The 26,383-nt window shown below is 39.2% G+C and overlaps 1 protein-coding gene across 1 annotated transcript in view; it reads right to left on the bottom strand.

Moving 5' to 3' along the window:
- RTTN (rotatin) overlaps positions 1-23,509 on the bottom strand; it is a 142,896-nt gene extending 119,387 nt beyond the window's left edge. Inside the window, 11 exon segments of the mRNA XM_038525811.1 lie at positions 5,766-5,881; positions 8,579-8,760; positions 10,717-10,882; positions 14,883-15,033; positions 15,939-16,053; positions 17,649-17,722; positions 17,724-17,740; positions 19,998-20,087; positions 20,924-21,089; positions 22,683-22,870; positions 23,207-23,509. Of these exon segments, the coding sequence (XP_038381739.1) occupies positions 5,766-5,881; positions 8,579-8,760; positions 10,717-10,882; positions 14,883-15,033; positions 15,939-16,053; positions 17,649-17,722; positions 17,724-17,740; positions 19,998-20,087; positions 20,924-21,089; positions 22,683-22,870; positions 23,207-23,252 (1,311 nt within the window). The 5' untranslated portion in view covers positions 23,253-23,509.
- Between the last annotated feature and the right edge of the window lie 2,874 nt (positions 23,510-26,383).

The following is a 26,383-nucleotide window of genomic DNA, read 5'->3' as shown; positions in this document are numbered from 1 at the left end:
CCACCAGCATCCCCTTCACACACCAGTCAGGATTACGCACTCCTCCCTGTCCTTCCTTTCCCCTCTGCCAGATAAAAACCCTTCCTTTACTGCTTAGCCAAATCATACTGATAATTTAATATTCATTTCAGTCATGATTTCCAAAAAGGCTCCCCCCACCCCCAAGATTCTAAGTTGAGAATGTTGTCAAGGCATCCTTGCAAATAAAACATGATTGAAAACCTTCTTAAGTGATTCTTAAGTGACCCTGAAAAAGAAAATGAGCCTCCATTTCCTCATCTATAACATGTGTTAATCTGCCTTATGGGATAATCATGATGATTATGTGACTTCAAAAACACACAGTGCTTAAACAGGAACTACAACGGAGTAAGTGCTACCCTTAAACTATCTTTTTAAACTATCATTCCTCTCTGCTTACCTCTGTTTTACACAGCAAAAGTACCTATCTTCCACAAGAGTCAAAAGAATGGCCTCTTACTTATCTTGTGCCCCCAGGGCCTAGCATATAAGGGGCAATCAAGAAATGTTTGGTGAGCTGAAATAACGGTCTCTGGACTGATGGCAGCAGCAGGGCAGGCATATGCTAATTAGAGATTCCACTCACCCAATTATAAATTCACAGTCGGCTTCACTTACCCTTACTGGGTACAAAGCCTTTCTCTCCAGAAGCGTTCACAACGCTCTCAGCCCCGCTTGAACTCCAACTAGCAATTCTTCGACATACCTGAAAAGCTAAGTTACTCACTGCCAGCAGGTCTGATGGGAATGTGGAAGCAAGGAGTCACACAGAAGGAGAAAAGACTGTTTTTCACTACAGTGCAATGACAGAAGCCACAGAGAGGAGAAAGTAAAACATGAAGAAAGACAGTCCCTCCTCTCCCCCACAAGCTTGGGGTTATCAGGCATGAGGTGAAGATCCTCATTCCTTGAACCTACTACTTACCATGTGATGTGAATGAAGATAAAAACAGACTTGATTTCAAAGGGAAGCAAAGAAGGGATGGAATACTTTAGGTCAACCTAACTTTTGTAAGTGCTTAACAAATTTATCTTAACAAAATATAACCATTCAGTAAAAATGTTTTTCTCTTATTTACTTCAAGGGAAATAAAAACATTCAATGAATGGGCGTGGAGAATACTTTCGACTATGCTTACACAACTAAGGTATGGAGTTCCAGACAGGACTATTTTAAACACCATCGGGAAAAATCTAGAGATCTGATTACATATACTCAGGTTTCTGCTTTCTGAATTGGTAGCAACATATTTATTATTTTGTTCCTTTAATGCCTCAACAAAAATACTGCTTCTATCTTCCTTTTTAAACTTAATAAAAGTAGGAACATTAAGAAATTCTATTGTTTGCTTCTATTAATATATACCCAAAGGAATGATTTTTTTTCCTTAGTAGGCATTCATTCTTTTAAACAAGTAAATCAAATATAATTTTAAGCAGTATGGTTTTATTTAACATTTCTATCATACCAATTGGCACTTCTACAACAGATTTAACCTTTAAAGTAAAAATAATTCATTGAATCATAAAAGATCAGCAGCCAAAAGTTAAAAGTGAATGACTAACTTTTACAGATGAATGTTCTGGCCAAGAAAATTTAAGTTAATTTAAGAAGCAACCGATAAAACATTCTTCACACTTCTAAGAAAAAAATCACTTGTTGAAAACCTTCAATATGTGAAAATCTTCTAGAAGTACTACCAAATAGTATGATAACCTTAAGGACTAAAGAAAAACTAAGATTAAGAACTATTATCCCTAATTTATGGATAAAAAAATCAAAGACTTGAAATAATATATTATACCTATCATAAAATATGTGTTTCTATTTTCAAGAGCTGTGTGTGTGTGTGTGTGTGTATTTTAAGGTTTGAGTTTTCCCACACACAGGTATTGGTATTAAGTAAACATCAGGGTCAGCCTGGGTGGCCCAGCAGTTTAGCTCCGCCTTTAGCCCAGGGCCTGATCCTGGAGACCCAGGATCGAGGAGTTGGACTCCCTGCTTGGAGCCTGCTTCTCCCTCTGCCTGTGTCTCTGCCTCTCTGTCTCTCTGTGTCTCTTGTAAATAAATAAAATCTTAAAAAAAAAATAAGTACACATCAGTATTTTGTTTTTTAGGTTCTAACGTCTATTCACAAGAACCAGGCAGTCTATAACAAAGTTTAATAAAACAAAGGTAAAAAATAAAATATAAAATAAAATAAATAAAATAAAATAAAATAAAATAAAATAAAATAAAATAAAATAAAAAATAAAATAAAATAAATAAAAATAAAATAAAACAAAGGTAGACCTAGGTCAACATAACAAAAAGAGAAAAAAAATGGCAACGATGGGAATCAAAATATATTTTTGTGACTAATAAATTTTGCTTTTGCTTCTCTGACAGGAAAGCATAAATAAAAAAAGAAAGACTTAAGTTACCAGCTTACATTAATAGAAAAGACAGATTATCAGTTCTTCAAAGAAATCGGATGATAATTTTAAAACGGAAGACATAAAATGACAATTTATGATATACTGAAATGTAAAAAAGAATATGGTTTCCAAATACATGGAGACATACATATTTAAGGAAATAGTATCTAACACTCCTGAGGTTCCTATACACGTTAGTCACTCATCTGAAATATTACTTATCAAAACACTTCTTTCAAAAAAATAAAGCCGTAACTCTCAAAAATTATCTTCCCTACTGAAATTCAAATAGCAAAGAACACAGCATCTAGTAATAAAATGAATTTCTGATACACACAACATGACTGTATCTCAGAATAATCTCACTCAAAGATAGCAGACAAAAAAGCATGAGTTCATAGATACAAAATTCTAGAAAATGCAAACTAATCTACATCATGTGTATCCATGTCAAAATGTATCAAAAAACTTTTTAAAACATGTGCAGCTTATTATATGTCAATTATACCTCAATAAAGCTGTTAAAAACCCACATAAATATATATTCACACAGATATGACTAAACAATGAGAAATGTGCAAAATCTATATGAGAAAAATACTCTTAAAAGACGAACATGTAGACTTCAAGAAATAGAGCATGTTTTTCCCAAGATGTGAAGAAAATCTATAATTCAAAATCCAGAACCAATCTTTTTTAAAAAACTGACTAAGGCAGCTATATAAAAAAATGAACAAATATAGGAGCACCTGGGTGACTCAGTGGGTTAAGTGGCGACTCTTGATTTTGGCTCAGATCGTGACCTCACAGTCATGAGATGACATCCCACTCAGCAGGGAGTCTGCTGGAGATTCTCTTTCATTTCCTCCACCCCTCCCACCTTTGCTCTTGCACTGTCTCTCTCAAATCTTTTTTAAAAAATAAACAAATGAATAAAAGATTTTGCAGAGTCAAAAGCATCATTAGGAAAGTGAAAGAAAGAAAGAAAGAAAGAAAAAGAAAGAAAGAAAGAAAGAAAGAAGAGAAAGAGAGAGAGAGAGAGAGAAAGATACCGAAAGAAAGAAAAAGAAAAGAAAGAAAGAAAGACTGCATAAAGAAGAAAGAGATGGGAAAAAAACGGGGGAGTTGTCTTTCTCTCTCCCCTTTGCTTTCGGTCTGCTGGCGGTATCTTTGTTCTTGTCTGCAATTACTTCCTTCCTTCGCTTCCCGTCGTCCTTCCCCTCCCCCTCTGAGGACATAAACAATTTACAACCTGTCTTGGGAAGTCAAGGTCCTTAATATATAAAAGCTCATAGAAATCAGAACACAAGACCAATGACCCAAGAGATAAATGGATAAATGCCTGGACTGCTTATAGAAAAAGAAATGAAAATGATCTTACAAAAAGATCCTCAACTTTACTCAGAGAAGAACAAATAGCACCTCAATCCTCACTTATTTATCCAAATGGCAAAAATCTGAAGTTGGACTATAAACCCTACTGCTGAGTGTGTAGGAGAAAACACATTCTAATAAACTGCTGGTGAGTGAGTGAAATGGTACAGCCATATAGAAGAATGGGACAATATGAGGATTTAAAATACATTTACTTCTTCAAGTATAGTTGACACACAAGGTTACATTTACTTTCAGCCATACAATAGTGATTCCACAACTCTGTACTTTATGTTGTTCTTATAAGTGTAGCTACCACCTGTCACCATGCAATGCTACCATAATATCTTTGATTATACTCCCTATGCTGTACTGCTGTACCTTTCATTCCCATGACTTAGACATCCCATAACTAGAAGCCTGTACCTCTCATTCCCCTTCATCCATTTTGCCCATCCCCACATCCACCCTCCCTCTGACCTTTTTTGATATAGCAATCCTAAAGAAATCTACCCTAGAGACACACTTGTACATGTATGAAATGATATATGTGCATTATTCATATTACATAATTTATATTAGCAACTGTGTCTAATAATAGGAAACTGGGTGAATAAGCAGACACTGAAACACTTGTACCCTATCCAACAGAATGATGAACACCTCCACATATGGACATGGGAAAATCTCCATACCTATTATCCTGTGCAAACAGGATATATTTTTAAGTTAAAAAAAAACAAGGTATAAAATCATATATAACATACGACCTTTTATGTGAGATGTGAGAAGAGCAATGAGAATCTACATGCTTACTTGGTTATATTTGCAGAAACTAAAATAAAAATAGAAAATACAAACCAGAGAACAGGATGACAAGGGAACATCTCTGAGTTACATGTTTATAAGGAGAAAACAATTCCCAAAAGTAAAAACAAATTAAAACAAATCTAACTGTATAATAAATTGTAACAGAAAAAAGAGTTCTTTCAAGTGACTCTGAGGCAGTTTTTTTTCCTGTATTTTTAAAAAGATTTTATGTATTTACTTAGAGAGAGAAAGAGAGAGCTCATGTGGGATGAGGGGCAGAGGGAGAGAATCTCAAGTAGCCTCTGCACTCAGCACAGAGCCTGATGTGGGGCTTGATGTCAGAACCTGAGGATCATTACCTGAACAGAGATCAAGAGTCACATGCTCAACCAACTGAACCACACAGGCACCTCTTGACCGTATATTCATAGTGAGACTTAATCTAAGTCAAAAAGAATTGCAAAGAAATCTTAGATTTTATCAGTTATTGACCACAGTGATACAAACACTACTATTCTGAAATTAGCTTAGCATGTGCTGAAGGTTAAAGCTAATAAGCAATTATGTTGATATTGCTAAAAACTAAGACTTTCTATGAGCAACAGTGTAAGTATGAGCAAAGAAATTTAAAATCAGAAAAATAGCAATTTGGACTCATTTTTTAAAAATACGTATTTCCTAGGACACCTGAGTGGCTCAGCAGCTGAGCATCTGCCTTTGGCCCAGGGTGTGATTCCAAGTGTTGAGATCGAGTCCCACATCAGGCTCCCTGAATGGAGCCTGCTTCTCCTTCTGCCTATGTCTCTGTCTCTGTGTCTCATGAAAAAAAATAAAATCTTAAAAAATACATTATTTCCTAATTACTAAAAGAAGAAAAATGATAGGACAGTAGTTATAAGGACCACACTGGCCTGTTTTTCATCCCAATATACCTCCTCCCATTATGAGAAACCAGAATCAAAAAAATAAGTAACCAGAATTTCTAGAGAAATGGCCTGTTTCAGAATGAACAAAATAAGCCTGAGACATATTGGTATGAAAGAAAGCTTTCAAAGACTAATGAGACAATGAAACAGGCTTAAAAGGATCAAAACAAAATTAAATATTATTTACCATATCCCAAGGAAAATACGGATTCTCACCATATCTACAGCAAAAAGGCTGTTGTCATCCCAGATATCGGCTGAAATTGCTTCACCAATAAGTATCATATCCTCTGCAAGCAATTCCAGAACTCTTATTATCATTTGTCTACTACCTAGGAATATAGATAGAAGAAAAAAAATTAACTTTCAAATGAACAGCTATATATCATACTGCTCAATCTTCTAGTTAGTGATACCCTCAAACTCCTATTTTCTCTTTTTATTTTTTTATGTCCTTAGAATCACTGAAAGAGACATATAGGGAAGTCACAATCTACAACCACCATTAACATTTTTGTTCCAATCACAATCCTAATTTAGCCACAAGTCCAATGCGCTCAGAAGTGAGATATTCAAAAAGAAAGTAGCAAAATCTAACAATGCCATGAGATAGGTTAAATTTTTCTAATTCAGAGACCTTTTCGTGTTACACATGTAGTATGTGACAAAGCACCAGGTTAGGTTTAAAAATGCATTCTATTAATCTCCTATTTAGTGCTAGGAGGCTACATACCCACCAAAGCAATCTCTTTTCTCCAGAGACAGAACAACAAAGGAATTCTACTATCCATAAGGCGAACATTCAGTCAAGACTTTCTGGTCCCACATACCAAAGGCCAATTTCCAATGAATAAAAGTAAAACCACCAGATCATAAGGGCCTAGATTAATTGTTCCATTAGAACAGCTGGAGCAAGTTCTCTTAGAAATCTCTTATGATATTGAACAATTACAAATTATGCAATAATTTATCACAAAAGGGCAAGAGAACATTTAGAAAAATTTATGTACCAAGATATAGCTTTATAATTATCAATCTGACTTTTTACAGCAAATTAAGAAAAGGTTAAATGCGAAATCATTTAATCTAAAACTGTTCTTCTCAGTATACCATGCAGGCAAACATATATACTTCATGATGCCAAAGTTCAGCTCTTTCTTTATTTCACATTACTAATACATGAATTAATTAATACGTGTGTCTAACTCCTGGCAGCAGAGTTATTCAGTCAGTGATAAGTTAGGGTATTTGGTTTTCCTTAGGATAAAAACATTTTTAATACTTCCCAAACATAGACCTCCATCCTGCTTCCCTCCCCATCATCTCCAACCAGGCAAAAATAAACTACGACACTTAGAAAACAACTCAAATGGGATAGATTTTATTGAGCCAGTATCAACCAAAAAAACAAATCTTATTTATCTTATATCTTGACAAGTTTATCAACTACTGAAAATGTAGAGAGTCAGAGAATAAAATATTGTTATCACTTCCAAACCTTTTTATTTTTTTATTCTTTTTTTTTATTTATGCTATAAATTTTTTGAAACACAATACCTACAATAAACTGGTATGGAATAATTGCCAGGGAGCCCGACGTGGGACTCGATCCCGGGACTCCAGGATCACACCCCAGGCTGCAGGCCACGCCACACCGCTGTGCCACCGGGGCTGCCCCCCAAACCTTTTTATATCTCACAAACTGCTAAGTGCTTAAGGAGCATGGTCACTGGCTTCAGAAGAATCTTGGCTCAAGCCTCCGTTTTAGCTGCATGACTCTGGATAAGCTCCCAAAACACTCTGAACCTCAGTGTTCTCATTTATAAAATGGGGATGAAAGTACTAACTACCACTCATGGAAAGATAAAATGGGTTGGTGTGAGGAATGCATGAAACCACGCACACAAAGCCAGATGAGCAGGACGGGAACTCCACATAGGCTAACTGCTGTTCTAGTGAGTCCTGGCAGATATTGGTCATATTGTTACTGTTCCTATCACGCTTGACTAAAATTACAACTACACGACCATATATACTTTAGTACATCTTTTTTTTTTTTTTTTTTTAAGGTAGCTTTTTTGTTTTTTTTTTTATTATTATTATTTATTTATGATAGTCACACAGAGACAGAGAGAGAAGCAGGCTCCATGCACCGGGAGCCTGACGTGGGATTCGATCCCAGGTCTCCAGGATCGCGCCCTGGGCCAAAGGCAGGCGCCAAACCGCTGCACCACGCAGGGATCCCTACTTTAGTACATCTTTGAGAATTTACCCAGCATACTGAGAGAAGAGGCAACTCCAGAATGTTTGGGAGGTTTTTTTGAGTTTGGTTTTTTTCAGAAAAAGAAATTACTGCAAAGGTAAGAATCCAGTTTGGGGTTTGTTTTTCACATGTTTCACAGCTTAACCACGAACTGAGTAGGACAACTGAACAACTGTGAGAGACTCAAAAAGTTTCCAAAGAGCAAAAGCCAAAGATTTTCTTATCCCAGTCTATTCATGCTGGCCCACCTTCTTTAATTTATTATTCTGGTCACATTGTTTTTTCAGTGCTTATGTTTAAAATAGTCATACAGAAGTGGAAGTATATACAAAAAGCCATAAATGGAAGGGGATACTCTATCCAAACAATGCTCATGTCATCCACATTCACTTGGACAATATTAAGACTTTATTAAATTCTAAGAATTTGTATCCCAGGGGCGCCTGGGTGGCTCAGACAGTGAAGTATCTGCCTTCAGCTCAGGTCATGAACCGAGGGTCCTAGAATCAAGTCCCGCACCAGGATCCTTGCTCTGCTCAGCAGAGAAGTCTGCTTCTCCCTCTGCCCCTCCCCCAAATAGTGCTCACTTGAGCTTACTCTCTCTCTCTCTCCTCTCTCACATAAATAAAATCTTTATAAAAAAGCTCCTAACAAAAAAAAAGCAAGTTCCTAACACAGGTAAGTGAAAAGAAGAAAAGAGTCCCACAAAATGGACAAAACAGCGATAAATTACATAACAAGAACTATGACTTCAAAAACAGCTAACCTGTTCTTAAGAGAGGAACTGCTGATTGCAGAACGGAGACACAGAACTGGGGCAGACTGAGCTGCTGGAATTGTAGTTCCAGAGTGTCTTCGGCCTCCAGCTCAGGCAGATCTATGTGTACCACATCCAAAGGCGAATGCACAGAGATCCTAGAGTTCACAGGAGCATGACTACTACTTCCACTGTAAAATAAACAAATGATAATCCTTGAATATGGAAACAGCTCACAAAAAGGTTTACTGCATCTCTGCTGTCTGGCACATGAGAAGCCTCATGTTAGACACAACTACATTGTTTCATGCAACAATGTGGTCAGATTTGTGAAACCTTGACAAATTATAAGATTAAATTCCATAAAGATAGGTCAAAACTGTAAATGAAACCAAAAATGCACTCATATATCGCTTTTCAAAATGATGTTCTCAAAATTCCTAGAAGAGCAATCAACATTACCACTAATAATCCATTTGTTTCTAGAGAAAAGCAAGCCAATTCATAGCAAAGTTCTTCTGTAATCAACTTAGAGGCAAAACTAAATCGTTTATAGTTTCCTAGATTTTCAGTGATTTTCACCAAATGTTCTAAATAAGCCAGTGTTAGCAACTGAAGAATGCTAGAAAATGCCAGAAAAACATGAGGAGAAATGGATTACTTCATTTAGTACATTCAGCATCACATCATGATTTTGAAAATGTACCAAAAGTGGATCATCCCATATTTCATGGCTTTCTTCATAAAAAATTCTTACCTTAGGTGTCAAGTGAAGGGGTGGGGATAAAGTGCTATAGAAAGGCCTAAAACTCACATTTATAAAGGACCTCAAATTTTTTACTTTTAATGTTATCCATAATTGAAGCTGAATCCCAGATATACTAATGCTATTGAACATGTAAAACTCCCCAAATTTAATATATCTTTTGTCATTTCTTCAATTTCAACATCCCAAAATACGAAAATGAGGTGGGCTTCTCTCAAACTCTAACAAGCCCCGTGAGGATGGTGTTGAGAGAGGAGTGAGAATTTATATGCACGCAGCACACCAGATACAACTTAGAGAACAAGACAGAAAGGCTTTCCCAGAATAAAGAGAAAAACCATGCCTGACCAAGTAACTCCTACAGAAGGACTAGGAGCACAGGCTCTCAGCTCATACTGTCTCAACACCAGCCTTCCTCTTCACCAACTATATAAACTGGGGCAAGGCTCATTGCCTTTCCCAACCACGTTTGCCTGTAAAATGATGACGATGATAATACCAATGCTATTACAGGATTGTCAGGATGACAAGTAAAGGAGATAAAGCATGTATAGCACTTGGTGTAACACCAACCATGCAGCCAGCATGAATCAGTGTCAGCTTGTAGCAACAGCAGAGTCATGAGTAAATAATCAAGCCAACAGAGGAGTATTCATCTCACTGAGCATTTATTAAGATGACACCAAAAGAAGAGACTAATATGTTTATAAGATGCTGGTAGCCTAGGGATGAGGTAACACACAAACACCCATGCCAATCCCGTTAAACAAAGTTAATATATAAAAATCTATATTTACACAAATAAGTAAAAGACCATAAATTGTGCATCTTAAATGAACCTTTGTTTTATAGCCTCCAATCATTCCCTTTAATAGTAAATACTGATGCATTTAAACTATGTTTAGACTTACAAATGCGGGTTTGAAATACTATCAAAATATTATCTATCATCTAAACCTATGCTTTTAAACTAGATTGCATTCCATTTGTGGCTGATAAAAATAATTTAATAGGTCAAAATCATCAATCTTTTTTTTAATCAAATGGAAAAAAACAGAAAATACAGTTTACTATGTAGCACAGGGAATCAAGGGAGTATTTTGTGAACACCTTATTTTGGCAGGAATACACACACAGCGTACAAACACACAAACATACCTATACACACACATAAGAACATACATCTGTGTACTGAGTATTGAGTTAAAACTAAGATTATTTCTTACTGTGGCTCACAGTCAAAAAAAGTATGAAAACCACTGGTTCAACACAAGGCCAATACCTGTGGTAATATTCCAAAAGAAAAGATAGAGAAAAATATTAATCTCCCTCTGAAACCAAAACACACATGCACAAGTTAACTGGGCATTTCAACGGTCACCTGGAAGACACAGCATCCCAATCCTGGCCATCTCCTCTGGGTCGCTGGCCTGTGCGTCCAACCACAGAAGGCCGGGGGCTACTGCTTCCCAGAGAAGGATTCTGAGAATGATGAATAACTCTAACTTCATGACAGTATGACAAAGAAGAATTCTGGGAAACTGTATCTAAGAGGAAAAAAATAAAATAAAATTATCCCTCAATAGCAACAAATTATGATTACGGAATTTTTATGTCATTCTTCCAAAAAAACATTAACAAAGTTAAGATGTTTTGTAAAAACACTTCTATTGGGGTAAAAGTAAAGATCAACCTTTTTGAAGTATTCACTTAGCACATTTAGATTTATATCTAAGTGACCTGATTATCTCTAGCCTTCAAGCCAGCACTATTGACTTGTAACATTCAGGACTGCCAAAGCAAAATAGCAGGTCATGCACTCCGCTGCTCACAACTCTACGAGAAACCCTACCTCAAACCACATGTAAAAATGAACTCAAAAAGAATCAACAACCTAAATATAAGAGTTAAAACCATAAGCTCAAAATAAATAAATAAATATTTTTAAAATTTTTTAAATTTAAAGATAAATAACTAAATAAAAACCATAAACTCTCAGTAGAAAATATAGAGGTAAATCTTCACGATCTTGGATTTGGCAATAGATCCTTAAACATGAAACCAAAAGCACAACCAAAGAAAACAAAGATAAATTGGACTTCATCAAAATCAAAAACCTTTGGGAACCTGGATGGCTCAGTGGTTGAGGTCTGCTTTGGCTCAGGTCATGATCCCAGGTTCCTGGGATCAAGTCCCGCCTCTTCCTCTATATCTCTGACCCTCTCTGTATGTCCCTCATGAATAAAATCTTAAAAAAAAAATTAAAAAAAAAAAACTTTTATGCATCAAAGGACATTATGAAGAAACTGAAAACCTATAGAGTGAGAACAAATACCTACAGATCATAGATCTAAAAAAGACTTTATAATCAGGATATATAAAGAACTCCTAAACTCAACAATAAATAAATAAATAAACCACCATGGGTGCCTGGGTGGCTCAGTTGAGCTTTCGACTCTTGATTTCAGCTCAAGTAATGATCTCAGGGTCAGGAGATCTAGCCACTTGTCAGGCTCTGAGCTGAGTGGAGTCTGAACGACGAGCAGGAAGAGGGGCAGAGAGAGGAGACTCCACCTGCTAAGTGGGGAGCCCGACGCAGGGCTCGATCCCAGGACCCTGTGATCATGAACTGAGCCAAAGGCAAACACTTAACACATTAAGGCACCCAGGCACCCAGGGCAAAGGACTTTAAAAGACATTTCTCCAAAGAAGATACACAAATGGCCAATATGCATGTAAAAAGTCAATAGGAAATCACCCACTAGTCATTAATGAATAGTCTGTAGGGAAATACAAATCAGAACCATAGTGAAATACCACCTCACACCTACTAGGATGACTGTGATTTTTAAAAGGGAAAGTAACAAGTGTTGGTGGCATGTGAAGAAACTGGAAGCATCATAGGTTGCCAGCTGGGAAGTAAAATGAGGCAGCCACTGTGGCCAACAGGTTGGTGGTTCCTCAGATGGCTATATGTAGAATGAACATATAACCCAGCAATTCCACTCTCAGGTATACCCAACAGAACTGAAAACAGGAGCTCAAACAGATGTGCCGATGTTCACCAAAACATTATTCATGAGAGCCAAAAGGCGAAAACAACTCACATGCCCATCAACAGGTAAATGAATGAGCCAAATGTGGCATTATCCATTCAGTGGAACATTATCCGTAAAAAGGAATGAAGTTCTGACACAGCTGAAGCATGGATGAACCTTGACAACATGATGCTCAGTGAAATCAGCCAGACACAAAAGGACAAATGCATGATTCCACTTGTAAGAAGTACTAAGAACAGACAAATTTAGAGACCGATTGTAGAAGAGAGGTTATCAGTGGCTGCAGAGGGAAGGGGACATGGGGAACATGGCTAAATGGTCACAGAGCTTCTATTTAGGGTGATGAAAACTGTTTGAGAACAGATAATGGTGATGGTTGCACAAGACTATGAATGCAATTAATGCCAATAAAACTGCATAGTTCTAAATGGTTACGATGGCATACTTTATGCAATACATATTTTACCATAATTTTTTTCAAGACTTAAGTAAAATAAAGGTATCTGCAGAGGAAAAAAAGTTCTCCAAGAGCGTCTCACTGCACTACAAAGAAAATATGAAATGCTTACTAAGGGGATCCCTGGGTGGCTCAGCGGTTTAGCGCCTGCTTTTGGCCCAGGGCGCGATCCTGGAGTCCCGGGATCGAGTTCCGCATCGGGCTCCTGGCATGGAGCCTGCTTCTCCCTCCTCCTGTGTCTCTGCCTCTCTCTCTATGTCTATCATAAAGAAAGAAAAGAAAGAGAAGAGAAGAGAAGAGAAGAGAAGAGAAGAGAAGAGAAGAGAAGAGAAGAGAAGAGAAGAGAAGAGAAGAGAAGAGAAGAGAAGAGAAGAGAAGAGAAGAGAAGAGAAGAGAAGAGAAGAGAAGAGAAGAAAGGCTTACTAAGATGTACAAATCTGAACACACTCTGGCCCCTGGTTACCTCTCTGATCTCACCCCATCCCCTCTCTGTGCCCCATTCCCTGCTCACTCTACTCCACTCACCACACCAGCCTGGTTTGCTGTTCCTCAGGCAGGTCACCTCATTTCTGAGGCCCCCAATCCTCCAGGAATACTGTCCCTGCAGCTCTTCAAATAGATGGTTCCTTCTCACCCTTCAGGTCACCTCCTCTGAGAGACTCTCTCCGCCCATCCTATCCAGGTAAGCCACGTTTCCCTGGTCACCTTCGGTCATACCACCCTTCCTATTTCCTTTAAGCACTTCTCATCTGAAACGAACTTGTTTACTCATTTATTTCCTATTCCCAACCTTCTCATGGATAAGCTCAGAAGGGCAGGCACATTATCTGCTTTGTTCAGTGTTAACCCCCCTAGAGACTAGAACATCAGTTGGCATATAGCTAGTAATAGATAAACATTAATACATGAATAAATCTTCAAAGATACTATTTTAATCAACAGTATAACTCTTAATTCTGATGAAATATGGGGTACCTACAGCTCTCTGTTATCAGTCATTCAGAAAACGCTCTATTTCAAGAATGTTAATGAAGAACTCAATGCCCTCTGAGATCTATAATAAAGTTAATGTACAGCATAAGTATTCAAGTGGTATAGAATCAGGGAAACTCTGAACAGAATAGGGATTAATTGTGAAGCATGATGACAAATCACTGTAACTTAATATTCAACTTTCAATGAATAAGTGCATAGAATTCCTAAATTATAAATACTGTTTCGACAAAGCCAGTCTAGTGCTTTATTTGGCCATTAGGTGGTGCTTTCTTCCTTAAAAGTCTGGCACTGCTATCATATAATAAATGAACTACATCGCAAGTTGCATAAAAATAGTTTTCATAAAATACAAACCCGGGGCATCTGGCTGGCTCAGTCACTACAGCATGTAATTCTTGATCTTGGGGTTGTGAGCTCAAGCACATGTTGAGTGAAGAGATTTTTTTTTTTTTAAGATTTTATTTATTTATTCATGAGAGACACAGAGAGATGCAGAGAAAGAGGCAGAGACACAAGCAGAGGGAGAAGCAGGCTCCATGCAGGGAGCCCAACGTGGGACTCGATCCCCAGGTCTCCAGAATCACGCCCTGGGCCAAAGGCAGCGCTAAACCACTGAGCCACCCGGGCTACCCTGAAGAGATTATTTTAAAATAAATTAAGTAAAATATACCAAAGGTTAAAAACTATTAACAAAATACAAATTGTTATTCTTCAAACCAAACAATCTATTAATACAAATAACTTTCCAAAATGTTCAAGGTCCCAAATGAATAGCTGAACTCAAAATTCTAGTTCTTAGTTCCCAACAGCACTATATGCCTAAGAGAAAAGAAAAACATCTTGCAAATGGCTCTTACCAAAAAAGAGGATGGGATTATGAGTGGTTCTGTCATTCACACAATTGGTTTTCAAAGATGATCATTTGATTACATTTAAGAATAAGGAGTTTATATTGTGAAAATCTATACAGTAAATATAATACTCAAAAAATCTGCAAATACCATCAATGACTAATGAACAAACAAACATAAATACCTTCTTTACTGGAGAAAAAACCTGGATCTCGGTGAAAGTTAAGTCTGTTTCTTAAGTATGTGCACAGCTGCTGCAAGCAGGACACTGACTGTAATGCCAGGCGATGTCTTCCATCTCCACCAAAGGCCAGTTTCAACAGAGATAAAAGGCTCTGAAATAAAGAAGAGCAATGAAAGTCATCAAGGGAAGATGGATGTGGAATTCAAGTAAGGTCAAATGAACCACCAAAGGAAATAAAGTAACTTGCAAAATATTTTTAAGACCAAGAAATGGAAACAGGCAAAAATGACTTAGCATAAAGCAAAAGATGGGACAAAGCAAGAAAATAAAATTTAAATAGACAAGTCAGTGTTTTATCTAAAATCTGTTAGTTGAGTTGCTATTCTGAAAGAACACATGAATTATTCCCCATTAAGTTACACAGTACTTTTTAAAAATCACAGCAAGCCTTCTGCAACTCTAAATCATTTTTGCCACATTTTGGCAATGAACAGCTTTTCCTCTGCTGTCTTTTGACAATGGCAATAGTATGTAGTAATAGCTGCCATTCAGAAGCATGCAGTCCAGCCCTGGGATGGTGAGTGAGGTGCTAAGGTATTACTAGAGGCTATAGATATGCCAGGATCCCAGATGCAGGATCCCCAGCTCTACTGTACAAACAATAGACTAGATTGCAAAGAATTCATCTGAACTGCTCACTATGACCTTATTTCCACAGCATCTAGCACTGCCTGACCTATCCTCGATACTCAAAAAGCAATGCTATTCTCACTGTTAGGAAGGGTTACTATGGCCCAATCTCAATTTCCAAAGTCCATTCTCCCATTTAGGTGACTCATAAAGGGTAAATTCAAGGTGCTCAAACTGCATATGTCAAATGAGACTACCTCCTATCAGAAGAACTACCACCATTCAAAGAAGTTTCAGAAACTGAATACTTCATTTTTTAAATACAGTAAATTACTTCCTAAGGACTGACTTCTGCTTTTGCAAAATTTGTTTCATTGTAAAAAGTTCTCTATTTCAAAATCTAAAACAATTACAGAGCATACGTACCTGAACAATTTTTGGCCTTTGAAGGAAAATTTCAGCAGGAAAGTCTTGCATGATAACGTCCTTCAGTAGCTCACAGGTGTTCCAAATTAAAGTATGGTTACTACTTCTTAAAGAGCTACAAAAAAAAATACCATTTTTTTTTTAAGATTTTATTTATTCACTTGACAGAGAATAAGGAGAGTGGCAAGCAGAGGCAGAGGGAGAAGCAGGCTCCCCACTGAGCAGAGAGCTCAACACGGGGCTCGATCCCAGGACCCCGGGATCACTACCCAAGCCAAGTCAAAGGCAGACACTTAACTGACTGAGCCACTCAGGCACCCCTCATTATTTATTTTTAAAAAGAATTATCTATACCAGAGTCTAAGTAACCTAGTGGCATAATGACTCTATTAACAGTTCTTCAGGTCTCAGACCTGAGACTGAGACTTCACTTCTCCCGGGAAGCCTTCCTACTAGATCTTTTTCCTAATCAAGAACTCTGGGATAGGTCCTTCCTCCACATGCTTATAACTGGTGCTCTGGCAACTTCATGTTGATGCCTTTCTATCCCCTACTAGACCTTCCTCAAGAGCAAGCACTACACGGTATCCACCATTGTATGCAAAGACTATCAACAGTGCTACAAAATGAAATCAAGGAAGTCAAAGGGCACAGAATGCAATGAAATCTGCTAAATGAATTAGAAAGTAAGACAAAAAATATTATAGCAAATATATAGTTAAATTCTAGAAATTAAATTCCTTACCACTCTTCCTTTGTGGAGTGAATCAAGCTGGGATTCTTCTCTTATCCCAAACAGAGGACAGCCCTCAGGTAATATGTGCCCACCTAGGGATTCAGCAATCATTTACCTCCCACCTGAAGAATCCACACTGCCTCTCTCAGACCAGCTCCAGTCCACACCATCCAGAAGTGTGCCCTAGAAGTCATAATCTCTTCCATGAGGCCTGATTCAGAGCTGACCTCAAAACCACCTCTGCCCCCTGCCCAAGTATACTGTACACTTCTTCAATATGTTGATCCAAGAGAATTTACTGATGCCTTGGAAGTGCCAGCACCATGGCACGCCAGGGTGGCTCAGCAGTTGAGCATCTGCCTTTGGCTCAGGGCATGATCTCGGATTCCCAGGATAGAGTCCCACATCCCGCTCCTTGCATGGAGCCTGCTTCTCCTCCCTCTGCCTGTGTCTCTAATGAATAAATAAATAGAATCTTAAAAAAAAAAAAAAAATACTCGATACTCAAAAGGAAGTGCTAGCATCAAAATACATTTAATAGCATCCAGCTGTTTACTTAGTCCTAACTCTAGCAAGTTGGTCTCTATATTGTCCACTGGATATGCTGTCCACTAAAAAAGACTGCATTTTAAAAGACTGCATTTATGTTTAATTTTTTCCCAGTTTTATTAGCCAAGAACATAAGTAATCAGAGAATCTGGTCAATAAGAGAGGACTCATGCCACCAAAAAATATACAAGATTCCAACCACAAAAAAAAAAAAAAAAAAAGGATGTGTAGCCTGATAAGGGCAAACAGGAATTTTTCTGGCCTGCTTTTTGAAACAGTGAAAAATCATTCATATATTCCCATTACTACCTTTCATAGCCACTTAGTATTTTTTTTTCTTGGTGAAAATGTACAGTAATACTTTTTTCTTGGTGAAAATGGCTATAAATGAACCAAAATAACCTGACACACATTAGGTACCATACCTTTCATTAGAGGAGAGAACATGTCTATCTGTTGTAGTCAGGGGTAGCCAAGGAAACGTAGAAAACTTCAAACACCTTCACAGTCTGATTCACTGTTAATGCAACAGCAAAATTTATGGGATCAAAGACAATGTTGACAGACTCACAATGCAAAAAGTAAGGCTTTACCCTGAAAACAATCCCTCAAATAAAGCTACATCTTACAGTAACCTCAAATATACCAAACAAGGTCAGCTGCAAATCTGTTCCCTAACAGGATAAATAAGAGAGCTCTATTTTCATAATTTACAGAGAATCCATGTATTATTAGAAGGGCATTAAACACAAAACAATATCGAATGACATTTAAAGTTTCTATTACATTTTCTGTTTTACCCTGTGGCTAACCAGAACACAAAGCTTAAATTTAACATAAAAGGAACTGGCATTTGGAGATCGTTAATCGTAGAAATTAAATATGATATAAACATAATCATATACTATATTTAATTACTCATGATCAAATATCCTAAGTGGTGTTAGATGTTAAAACTTCTTTGAAAATGACTTGAAGACCATAAGGTTGAAGATCAAATCTCAGCACTCAAGATTAAAAGAAATCTGAGAAACCAACAATTTCAAACTACTCGATTCAAATTATTTTTTAACAGCCCTTATATTGTACAAGGTGGCAATGCTGAGAAACAGTATCTAGTATCTACATAATCTCTTCCAAGTGGCAAATATTCTTTCTGCCAAATGCTTTGAAAAGAGCACGAAATCTCTGCATTTAGATAACAGCATTATTAAACACACAAATATAGCACAGTTGTTTCTTTCAAAAGTGCTAACATCCAAGCAGGATTTACTCTCTAACAGAAAAGTAAGGGCAGGGTGGAGGGAAGGACAGACTTATACAGCACACAAAAAGATGTATCCAAAATAAGGTGTATCATCAATCCACAAACTGCAATTCCCATGACAAAATATTACCATCTCAATGATCCCTAATGTTTTCAACAGCTGTACTCAAGTGCCCACCTCCCCAGCCCTGGACATACTCTCTCCCTTCCGGTGTCTCTTACTGTCACTCAATGAAACCTCTTAATCAGAAACACAAAGAAACTACCATTTCCAAACCAAAGCTGCCTAACAAGCCTAACAGAACTTTTACAGAAAGAGTTATTCAACCAGAGAATTTCTATGAAACTTTTTAGTAAGAGAGCTTCCAAACAGAGTTAAAGTGAATACTTGACATGAGCAGATATGGACGCAACATTTTCAACTGTGCAGGTAATAAACTGTTTCGGTACATGCTTATTTCATCATTCCCTAAGTGCAGCACCCAGAACGAAGATTTTATCCTTTCTAAGCCTCAGTGCCTTCATCAGTCAAATGGGATAGTAACTATCAAGTTCACTGGGACTCCAATGAAGATTCATTCATTCATTCAAAGAATACATACTGAATGCCTAATATGTTTTTGGCATTGTTCTGTGCATTGGGGATAAAGCAGTGTACATAGCTACCATTTAGCATTTTTTTTTTTTAAGATTTTATTTATTTATTCATGAGAAGACACACAAAGAGAGAGAGGCAGAGGCACAGGCAGAGGGAGCTGCAGGCTCCATGCAGGGAGCCTGACGTGGGACTCGATCCTGGGTCTCCAGGATCAGGCCCTGCACTGAAGGTGGCGCTAAACCGCTGAGCCACCTGGGCTGCCCATATCATTAAGCTTTTAACAACAGAGACAAACAAGAGGTACATAAATATGTAATTTCAGATCATGATATACGTCAGGAAGAAAACTAAACATAGGCAGTAAGTGATCCCTGGCTAGAGTTCTCAAAAGGTCTCTGAGGAGGCGACATGGGAGCAGAGACATGAAAAGACCTAGATGAGATTCCAGGGAGAGCAAGAGAGGCTCTAAACCAGAACACTTCAATTAGCTAGATGCTGGGATAAAGATAAATGAATGAATGAATGAATGAATGAATGACTGAATGAATAATGAAGAAACCAAAACAATCCTGAGACTTCAGCTTGAGTAACTGGAAGAAGAGCATCACTTAGTGAGCTGGAGAATAATTAACATGATATATATATAGTGCATGGCACAGTTCCTCACAAGTCTGTGTTCGGTAAGCCCTGAGTACTGCCACCATTCCCACCCTCCTATACTGTTGCTCAAATGCAGTTAGAATAACATAAAATTCTACCCTTTAAACTCTGTATCTTTAATTTGAGGAAACAAACATTCAGTTTAGTGCTGAAATATTCCAGTCTAACCACAATAAGGAACAATAAGGAAAAGTACATTAATTTCTGATTTACCAGATTAACAGGATCTACTTCTCTATACATACACACCCATTGGTCGTGGAGACACTTCCATCTGCTGGAGATTACTTTTGTCTTTAGGAAAATATCCTATTAAGATTTCAGGTTGTTGTGGCATTTCTGATAAGAAAATACATATCACCATATTAATGGCTCCTTATTTGCTTAAAAGTGAAATTTACTCTTTTCAAATTTTAAACTTACTTTTCAATCATTTTAAAAACTAGAAAAATAAGTTTTTTTTCTCTGAGGAGTCTTCCTACAGAGGAAAAAAATGTAAATGCTGAGTCCGTTTTTAATGGGGAAAGGGGGTTCCCTGTCTCTTTTATGGTTCAGCAAATACAACTATTTGTTAGAATGAAAACATCTACAATGTACATAAAGAACCTGCTACAAAGTATTTATTCAAGAGGATCCTTAGTCCATCCCCCTCCACCCTCTTACTCTTATTAGGTAGTTTCTGACTACTTCAACTTTAATTAACACCTTTAAGGAAAAAGTTGTCAGGACACAAAGCAGTCAGGCACTATCTTTCAATATCTTTGATGACTCTCTGTCACATGGGATTGTGACATGTGATTGATGAACACCAGTTCAGTTGCAATAACAATGGGAACACAGTATTGTTATTACTGTTATTGTTGAAGATTTGTTACTATCGTAGGAATAATCTGTCAAACTAGCCTAAGGAAAAGAAAATCTCTGGCATCTTTTAGGCCCCTTTACCAAAAAAAAAAAAAAAAAAAAAAAGCAATAAATACGTATGTATCATCCCCTGAATAACTGTAGAAAAAGGGGAAAAGGTCAAGCTCAAGTAAGTAAGTTAATGAGAGAAAAATAAGTTGGGTGAGAGGATCTTTTTTATTTTAACCTAAGATCCCTTTCCTTAGAATTACCACTAGAACCAATATATTTGTATTTTAACAGAATGCAACAGATTGATTCCAATGAATTACCAGTTTGTTTGGTTTGGTAAGATGCAGCATCTACTGAAGGAAGAATAAAAAGTCCATCCAGAATGCCATCAATTTCAGCCTGTAGATTTGGCTCCACATTACAACGAAGTTTAGATAAGAATTCGACAGCACCAAGATCAATCAAGTGCTGGACTGCTGGGGGATACTGAAAGAATAAGAGAAGAGTCTTGAGAATAACTCCATATATCAAAATTTCTACACTTTATTCTACAGCAAGAAAAACATGAAATTATTTTTAGTATACTAAATGCTCCTTTTATGAAAAATAAATCTTGGGACACCTGGGTGGCTCAGCGGTTGAGCATCTGTCTGCCTTTGGCTCAGGGCGTGATCCTGGGGTCTTGGGATCGAGTTCCACGTCAGGCTCCCTATAGGGAGCCTGCTTCTCCCTCTGCCTGTGTCTCTGCCTTTGTCCATGTCTCTCATGATTAATAAATAAAACCTTTAAAAAAATAAAACTAAATTTAAAAAAATAAATCTTGCATTCCTATACCCAAAAGTAAAGAGCTTCCATGTACAAGACATAGATTCAGAGACATACATAAACCATGTGGTAACATTTAGGAGAGAAAAGCCCAGACGCTGAGCACGAGACATGCACACTGTAAAATGTTACTTATTCAATGGATCACCTCTCTCCTCGGACTCTCACCCTATCCTTTCCTATTTCCAGCCAAAGAATGCCCAAGTCACATAAATCTTAGGACTCATAGTGACTTACAGTTTTGAAAGATCACACTTGCACTTCTGACATTTGACCCTGACAACTACTCTCAAGACAGGCTGAGGTACACAAATCTGAAAAACAGGTATGCAAAAATACAATTTCAGGGGATCCCTGGGTGGCTCAGTGGTTTAGAGCCTGCCTGTAGCCCAGGGTGTGATCCCAGGAGTCCTGGGATTGAGTCCTGCATCGGGCTCCCTGCATGGGGCCTGCTTCTCCCTCTGCCTGTGTCTCTGCCTCTCTCTCTCTCTCTTTCTCTCTCTCACTCTCTCATGAATAAATAAATAAATAAAATCTTAAACACACACACACACACAATTTCAGGGGCGCCTGGGAGGCTCAGTGGGTTAAGCATCTGCCTTGGGCTCAGGTCATGATCTCAGAGTCCTGGGATGGAGCCTGCTGCTCCCCCTGCTAGTGCGCTCGCTCTCTCTCGCTCTCTCCGACTCAAATAAACAAATAAAATCTTTAAAACAATAAGAAAAGGAAAAAAAAATGCAATTGCATATTCATTAACCATGGTCTGTAACGTTAACACGTCCTCTTTCATACAGACACATGTAACTTTTAATATGCAAAACAAAACACAAGGAAAAACGCAATGACAAATACCAACTTCCAAAAAGGATTCCAAAAATCAGAACACGCCAGCACGCAGGAGTTATTTCAGTAGAGACAATGTGGGAGCTTCAACATTAGAAATAAGAGAAGAGGAAGGTGAGCATTAGACTCAGGAGAACTCAAATCCAACAGCTCCAGTTGTTTTAAAAAAAAAAAAAAAAAAGTTCGAATTATTTAACTTTCAAAAAAGGCTGCCGTTAAACGACTACCAAACACCCGCTCTTCCGATTTCTTTTCTTTTTTTTTTAGATTTTATTTACTGATTCACGAGACCCAGAGAGAGACACAGGCAGAGGGACTCCGAGGCGGGGCTGGATGGCGGGGCTCGATCCGGGCCGGATCAGGCCCTGCGCCTCCCAGGCGGCCCCCGACGTTGTCTGAAGACGACCCCACCTTCACCAATCTGTTCAACAGGCTGAGAACCTCCTCCTTCATGGGAACGGTCGGGAAGTTGAACCAGGCCAGCAGACGCAGGAAGAGCGGCTGGTCCTGCACCACGTCCTCGCAGCCGAGCAGGCCGAGCTCCAGCTTGCACAGGATGCTCCGCAGCGCGCGCTCGCGGATCTCCGCCAGCTGATGCCCTGCCGAAGGACCGCGCAAGGCTATTGCCCGCGGCAGGGACCGCCCGGCTCACCCGAGCCCCCAGGCAGGCACCGACGCGGGCACCGCGCGCGGGGGGCGAGCAAACCGCCGCGCGCTTGTCACAGGCCGGCGCCGGGCCTCGGGGCTGACTCCACACCGAGGCCGACCGGGGTCCCGGGGGGGGGGGGGGGGGGGGGCGGGGGCACGCCCCGGGCAGGTGGGGACCAGGGGGAGCCTGCTCGCGGCGGCCCGGCCTCCAAAACGTTACGCGGCCATTCACAGCGAGTGGCCTCGACAGGAGGGCGGCGGGGGCGAGGGCCACCTCAGCCTGTTACCGAGTTTCCTGATGAGCCCCGTCAAGACCGCGTCGTCCCGCTCCATCGCCGCCGCCGGAGAATTAAACCGCCGCGCCACAGCGTCCGTCTACAATGACTGTCCCCATGGAAACCCGGGCGGTCCGGCTGTGAGTTCCGCAATACCGCACACAACCACCAGACGAACGGGACGCATCCCGTAAGCGCCTGCGAGGCCCCGCGCCTCCAACAGAAGCTTACGGTCTCTCTGTAATCGCTACTTCGCAATCCCCAGACAGCCGTCTTTGTCGTAAGAACTGGAAAGAACCGGGCGACAAGCAGGCAGTAGAACCCGCCCCGGCCGCGGTGCACGTCGGGAGTTGTGGTCTTCGCCCATTGGTGCTCCCCTCCCGGAATTCCGGGCCCGCCACGGCACCCCGCCCTTCCTGGGGTTCCGGCCTCCCTGCGCGGGCTGCGACGCGCGGGCTGCGGGGTCCTGGCACGTCCCGCCCTGGCCCGCGCACCTGCTCTGCCCCGCACACACCCACACGCTCCTGCACACCCGCCCTGGGCCTGCACACCCCCCGCACCTGGACCAAAAACCCGAATTCTCGGCTCCTAGAACTTTACAGCTTACAACGCAAAGTTGGGGTGGGGGGGCTTCCCCCCCCCCTCCTTACCTGTAAAATGTCCCTGCAAAAGCAAGCAGTGTCCTTGGATACCCAGGGGCATTATAAACAAGCAAGTCACAAAAGGAAAGGCAGGCAGGAGGAAATAAAAGAACAGAGAGGAAAAAAGGTGGTAGAAAAACAAAATGGGGGAGGGGTATGAATTTATATTTGAACCCCACCATGCTGGGCTTTTGCACTGAACAAATGGGGGGGGGGGGATTCTGAACGATGGTAAGAGCAACAACAACAGAATTAAGTGTGTAAAAGGATTTGCATTTTGGAGAGCATTTTCTCTGACGGGTGTTTTTAATTTCCCTTGGCAGGGATGTCAAGGCAGGCATAATATCCATTCCTATTTTGCAAAAAAAAAAAAAAAAGAAAGAAAAGGAGCTTAAAATCAGAGAAGTTCCTCACCCACCGTCACATCAACTAGTAAGTGGCCGGTTGAGGGCCTGACCTTCATTTTCTTTGTAACATTATTAGGACTTTGCTGCTTCTGCAAGGTGTGTAGGCTAGAGAGTGGGGATATTGGAGCTGGATCTTGAAGGATAAGTAGGACTTTGTCTGCCAGGCAAAGACCTGGGGTAAGGGAATTCCTGCCAGAGGAAACAGTACATGCAAAGCAAGAGTCAGAATGGGTCAGTCAGGGTCAAGGAAAGAGCGACACTATGTGGACAAACGACCTCTGGGAGGAAGATAGGGAAGTAAAGGGGCTGCTAGCAGGCTGGTTACGCTCCATTGTCCCTCTCTGGTGAATGGAAGACAGCAGTAGGACATTGGAGAGTGGAAGGAAAAAGAGATGTGGATATTTAACCAGTGTCCCACCGGCCCATACCTAAGCCTCCACGGCCAAGATGCTAACAGTGGCTGCATTCTTCAACTCCCAGGTAAGAGCTCTTGATGGATCCTGTGCCAAATGGACCAAGAAGTGAAAACAGTTATACCAGCTGAGAGGTTTCTGTAGTTATCCAAGCATGAAGGCTGTGGTTGGGGATTTCAAGTATCAAGGTCAAAATACACATGACAGTTCAGAGAAATCATGGAAATAACTTTTCAAAGATATTTCTAAGACGAAAGTCTGACATGATGAGAAATTGAGGATGTCAGTGCGGAAGGGATGATAATACCGTGGGAGAAAAATAAATTACAGTTGACTCTTGATCAACATGGGTTTGAACCACACGGATCCACTTACGCACAATTTTTTTTCAATAAATATAGTACAGTACTGTAGGTGTATTTTCTCTTCCTTATGATTTTCTTAACATTTTCTTTTCCGTAGCAGCCTATATTATAAGAAAACATTGTATACTACCTAGAATATACAATGTATGTGTTCATCGACAATTTCTCATCTGTAAGGCTTCATGTCAACAGTAGTTGGTAGTTAAGTTTCTGGAGAATCAAAAGTTATATGTGGATTTTTGACGGCACTAAAGTCAAACAACAAAACCCTGTGTTGTTCAGGGATCAACTAGAATTTAAAACAGGCATGTTACAAGTAAGAGGGAGGAGGTCAAAAATGAAACAAACGGTTTCTTTTTTTAATGAGGTGTGATGGACATTTAACATTATATCAGTTTCAGGTGTACAACATGGTTTGACATCTGTGTACACTTTGGAAATGATCAACCATGACCATGGTATGTTTAGTAGGCAGCCATCCATCAAAAATGGTTTTGTTTATGTTGCTTTTATTTTCTAATTTTTTTTATTTTTTTTATTTATTTATTTTTTATTTATGATAGTCACAGACAGAGAGAGAGAGGCAGAAACACAGGCAGAGGGAGAAGCAGGCTCCATGCACCGGGAGCCCGACGTGGGATTTGATCCCGGGTCTCCAGGATCGAGCCCCCTGGGCCAAAGGCAGGCGCCAAACCGCTGCGCCACCCAGGGATCCCTTATTTTCTAATTTTTATTGTTGTTGAGTGTGTATTATTTTAATGATTAGACAAAATCACTACATCCTGCTATTACATTCAAAGCAATTATGGCTCATTTTTCTATTAGACCAAGTATTGATTTGTCAATTTTTCTCCAAAAAATCAATCTTCAATTTATTCTGCAAGAAAGAATACTCACACTCTAATGTATTTACTGTACTTTTATTTATTATCAGTAACTTTCTTATTCTTTTCTTAGGTTTGTTTTGCAGTCACTTCTCACTTCTTGAGCTGAAGGTTTTGTTGTTTGTCTTCATTCTTTCTTATTTAGCTATAGAGAATTTCGTGAATCCACATCTAAGAAAAGCTTTGATTATATATCATGAATTTAAATTAATAATCTTCTAACTATGGGTAGAACTCTCAACTATTCTGAAACTACTGTTTTGATACTTTCAATTTCACCCAAGATCTACTTAGGAGGAGGTTTTTAATCATCAAGTCTGTCCTTTAGTTATTAATTTTTACTGTTACTATATCCCAGTCAGCCTAGAGCTAGGGCTTTTGTAATTTTGAACTTCGACATTAAGTTTTTTAGATGAAAAAAATGGTCAATAGATATCTGTGTGGATGTATAGAGAACTGTATTATGTGTATTTGTAATT

Source organism: Canis lupus, chromosome 1 (assembly GCF_011100685.1).
Source record: "Canis lupus familiaris isolate Mischka breed German Shepherd chromosome 1, alternate assembly UU_Cfam_GSD_1.0, whole genome shotgun sequence".
NCBI classification, from domain to species: domain Eukaryota; kingdom Metazoa; phylum Chordata; class Mammalia; order Carnivora; family Canidae; genus Canis; species Canis lupus.
The sequence above is the reverse complement of the archived record's forward strand: the minus strand, read 5'-3'. Positions and strand labels throughout refer to the sequence as shown.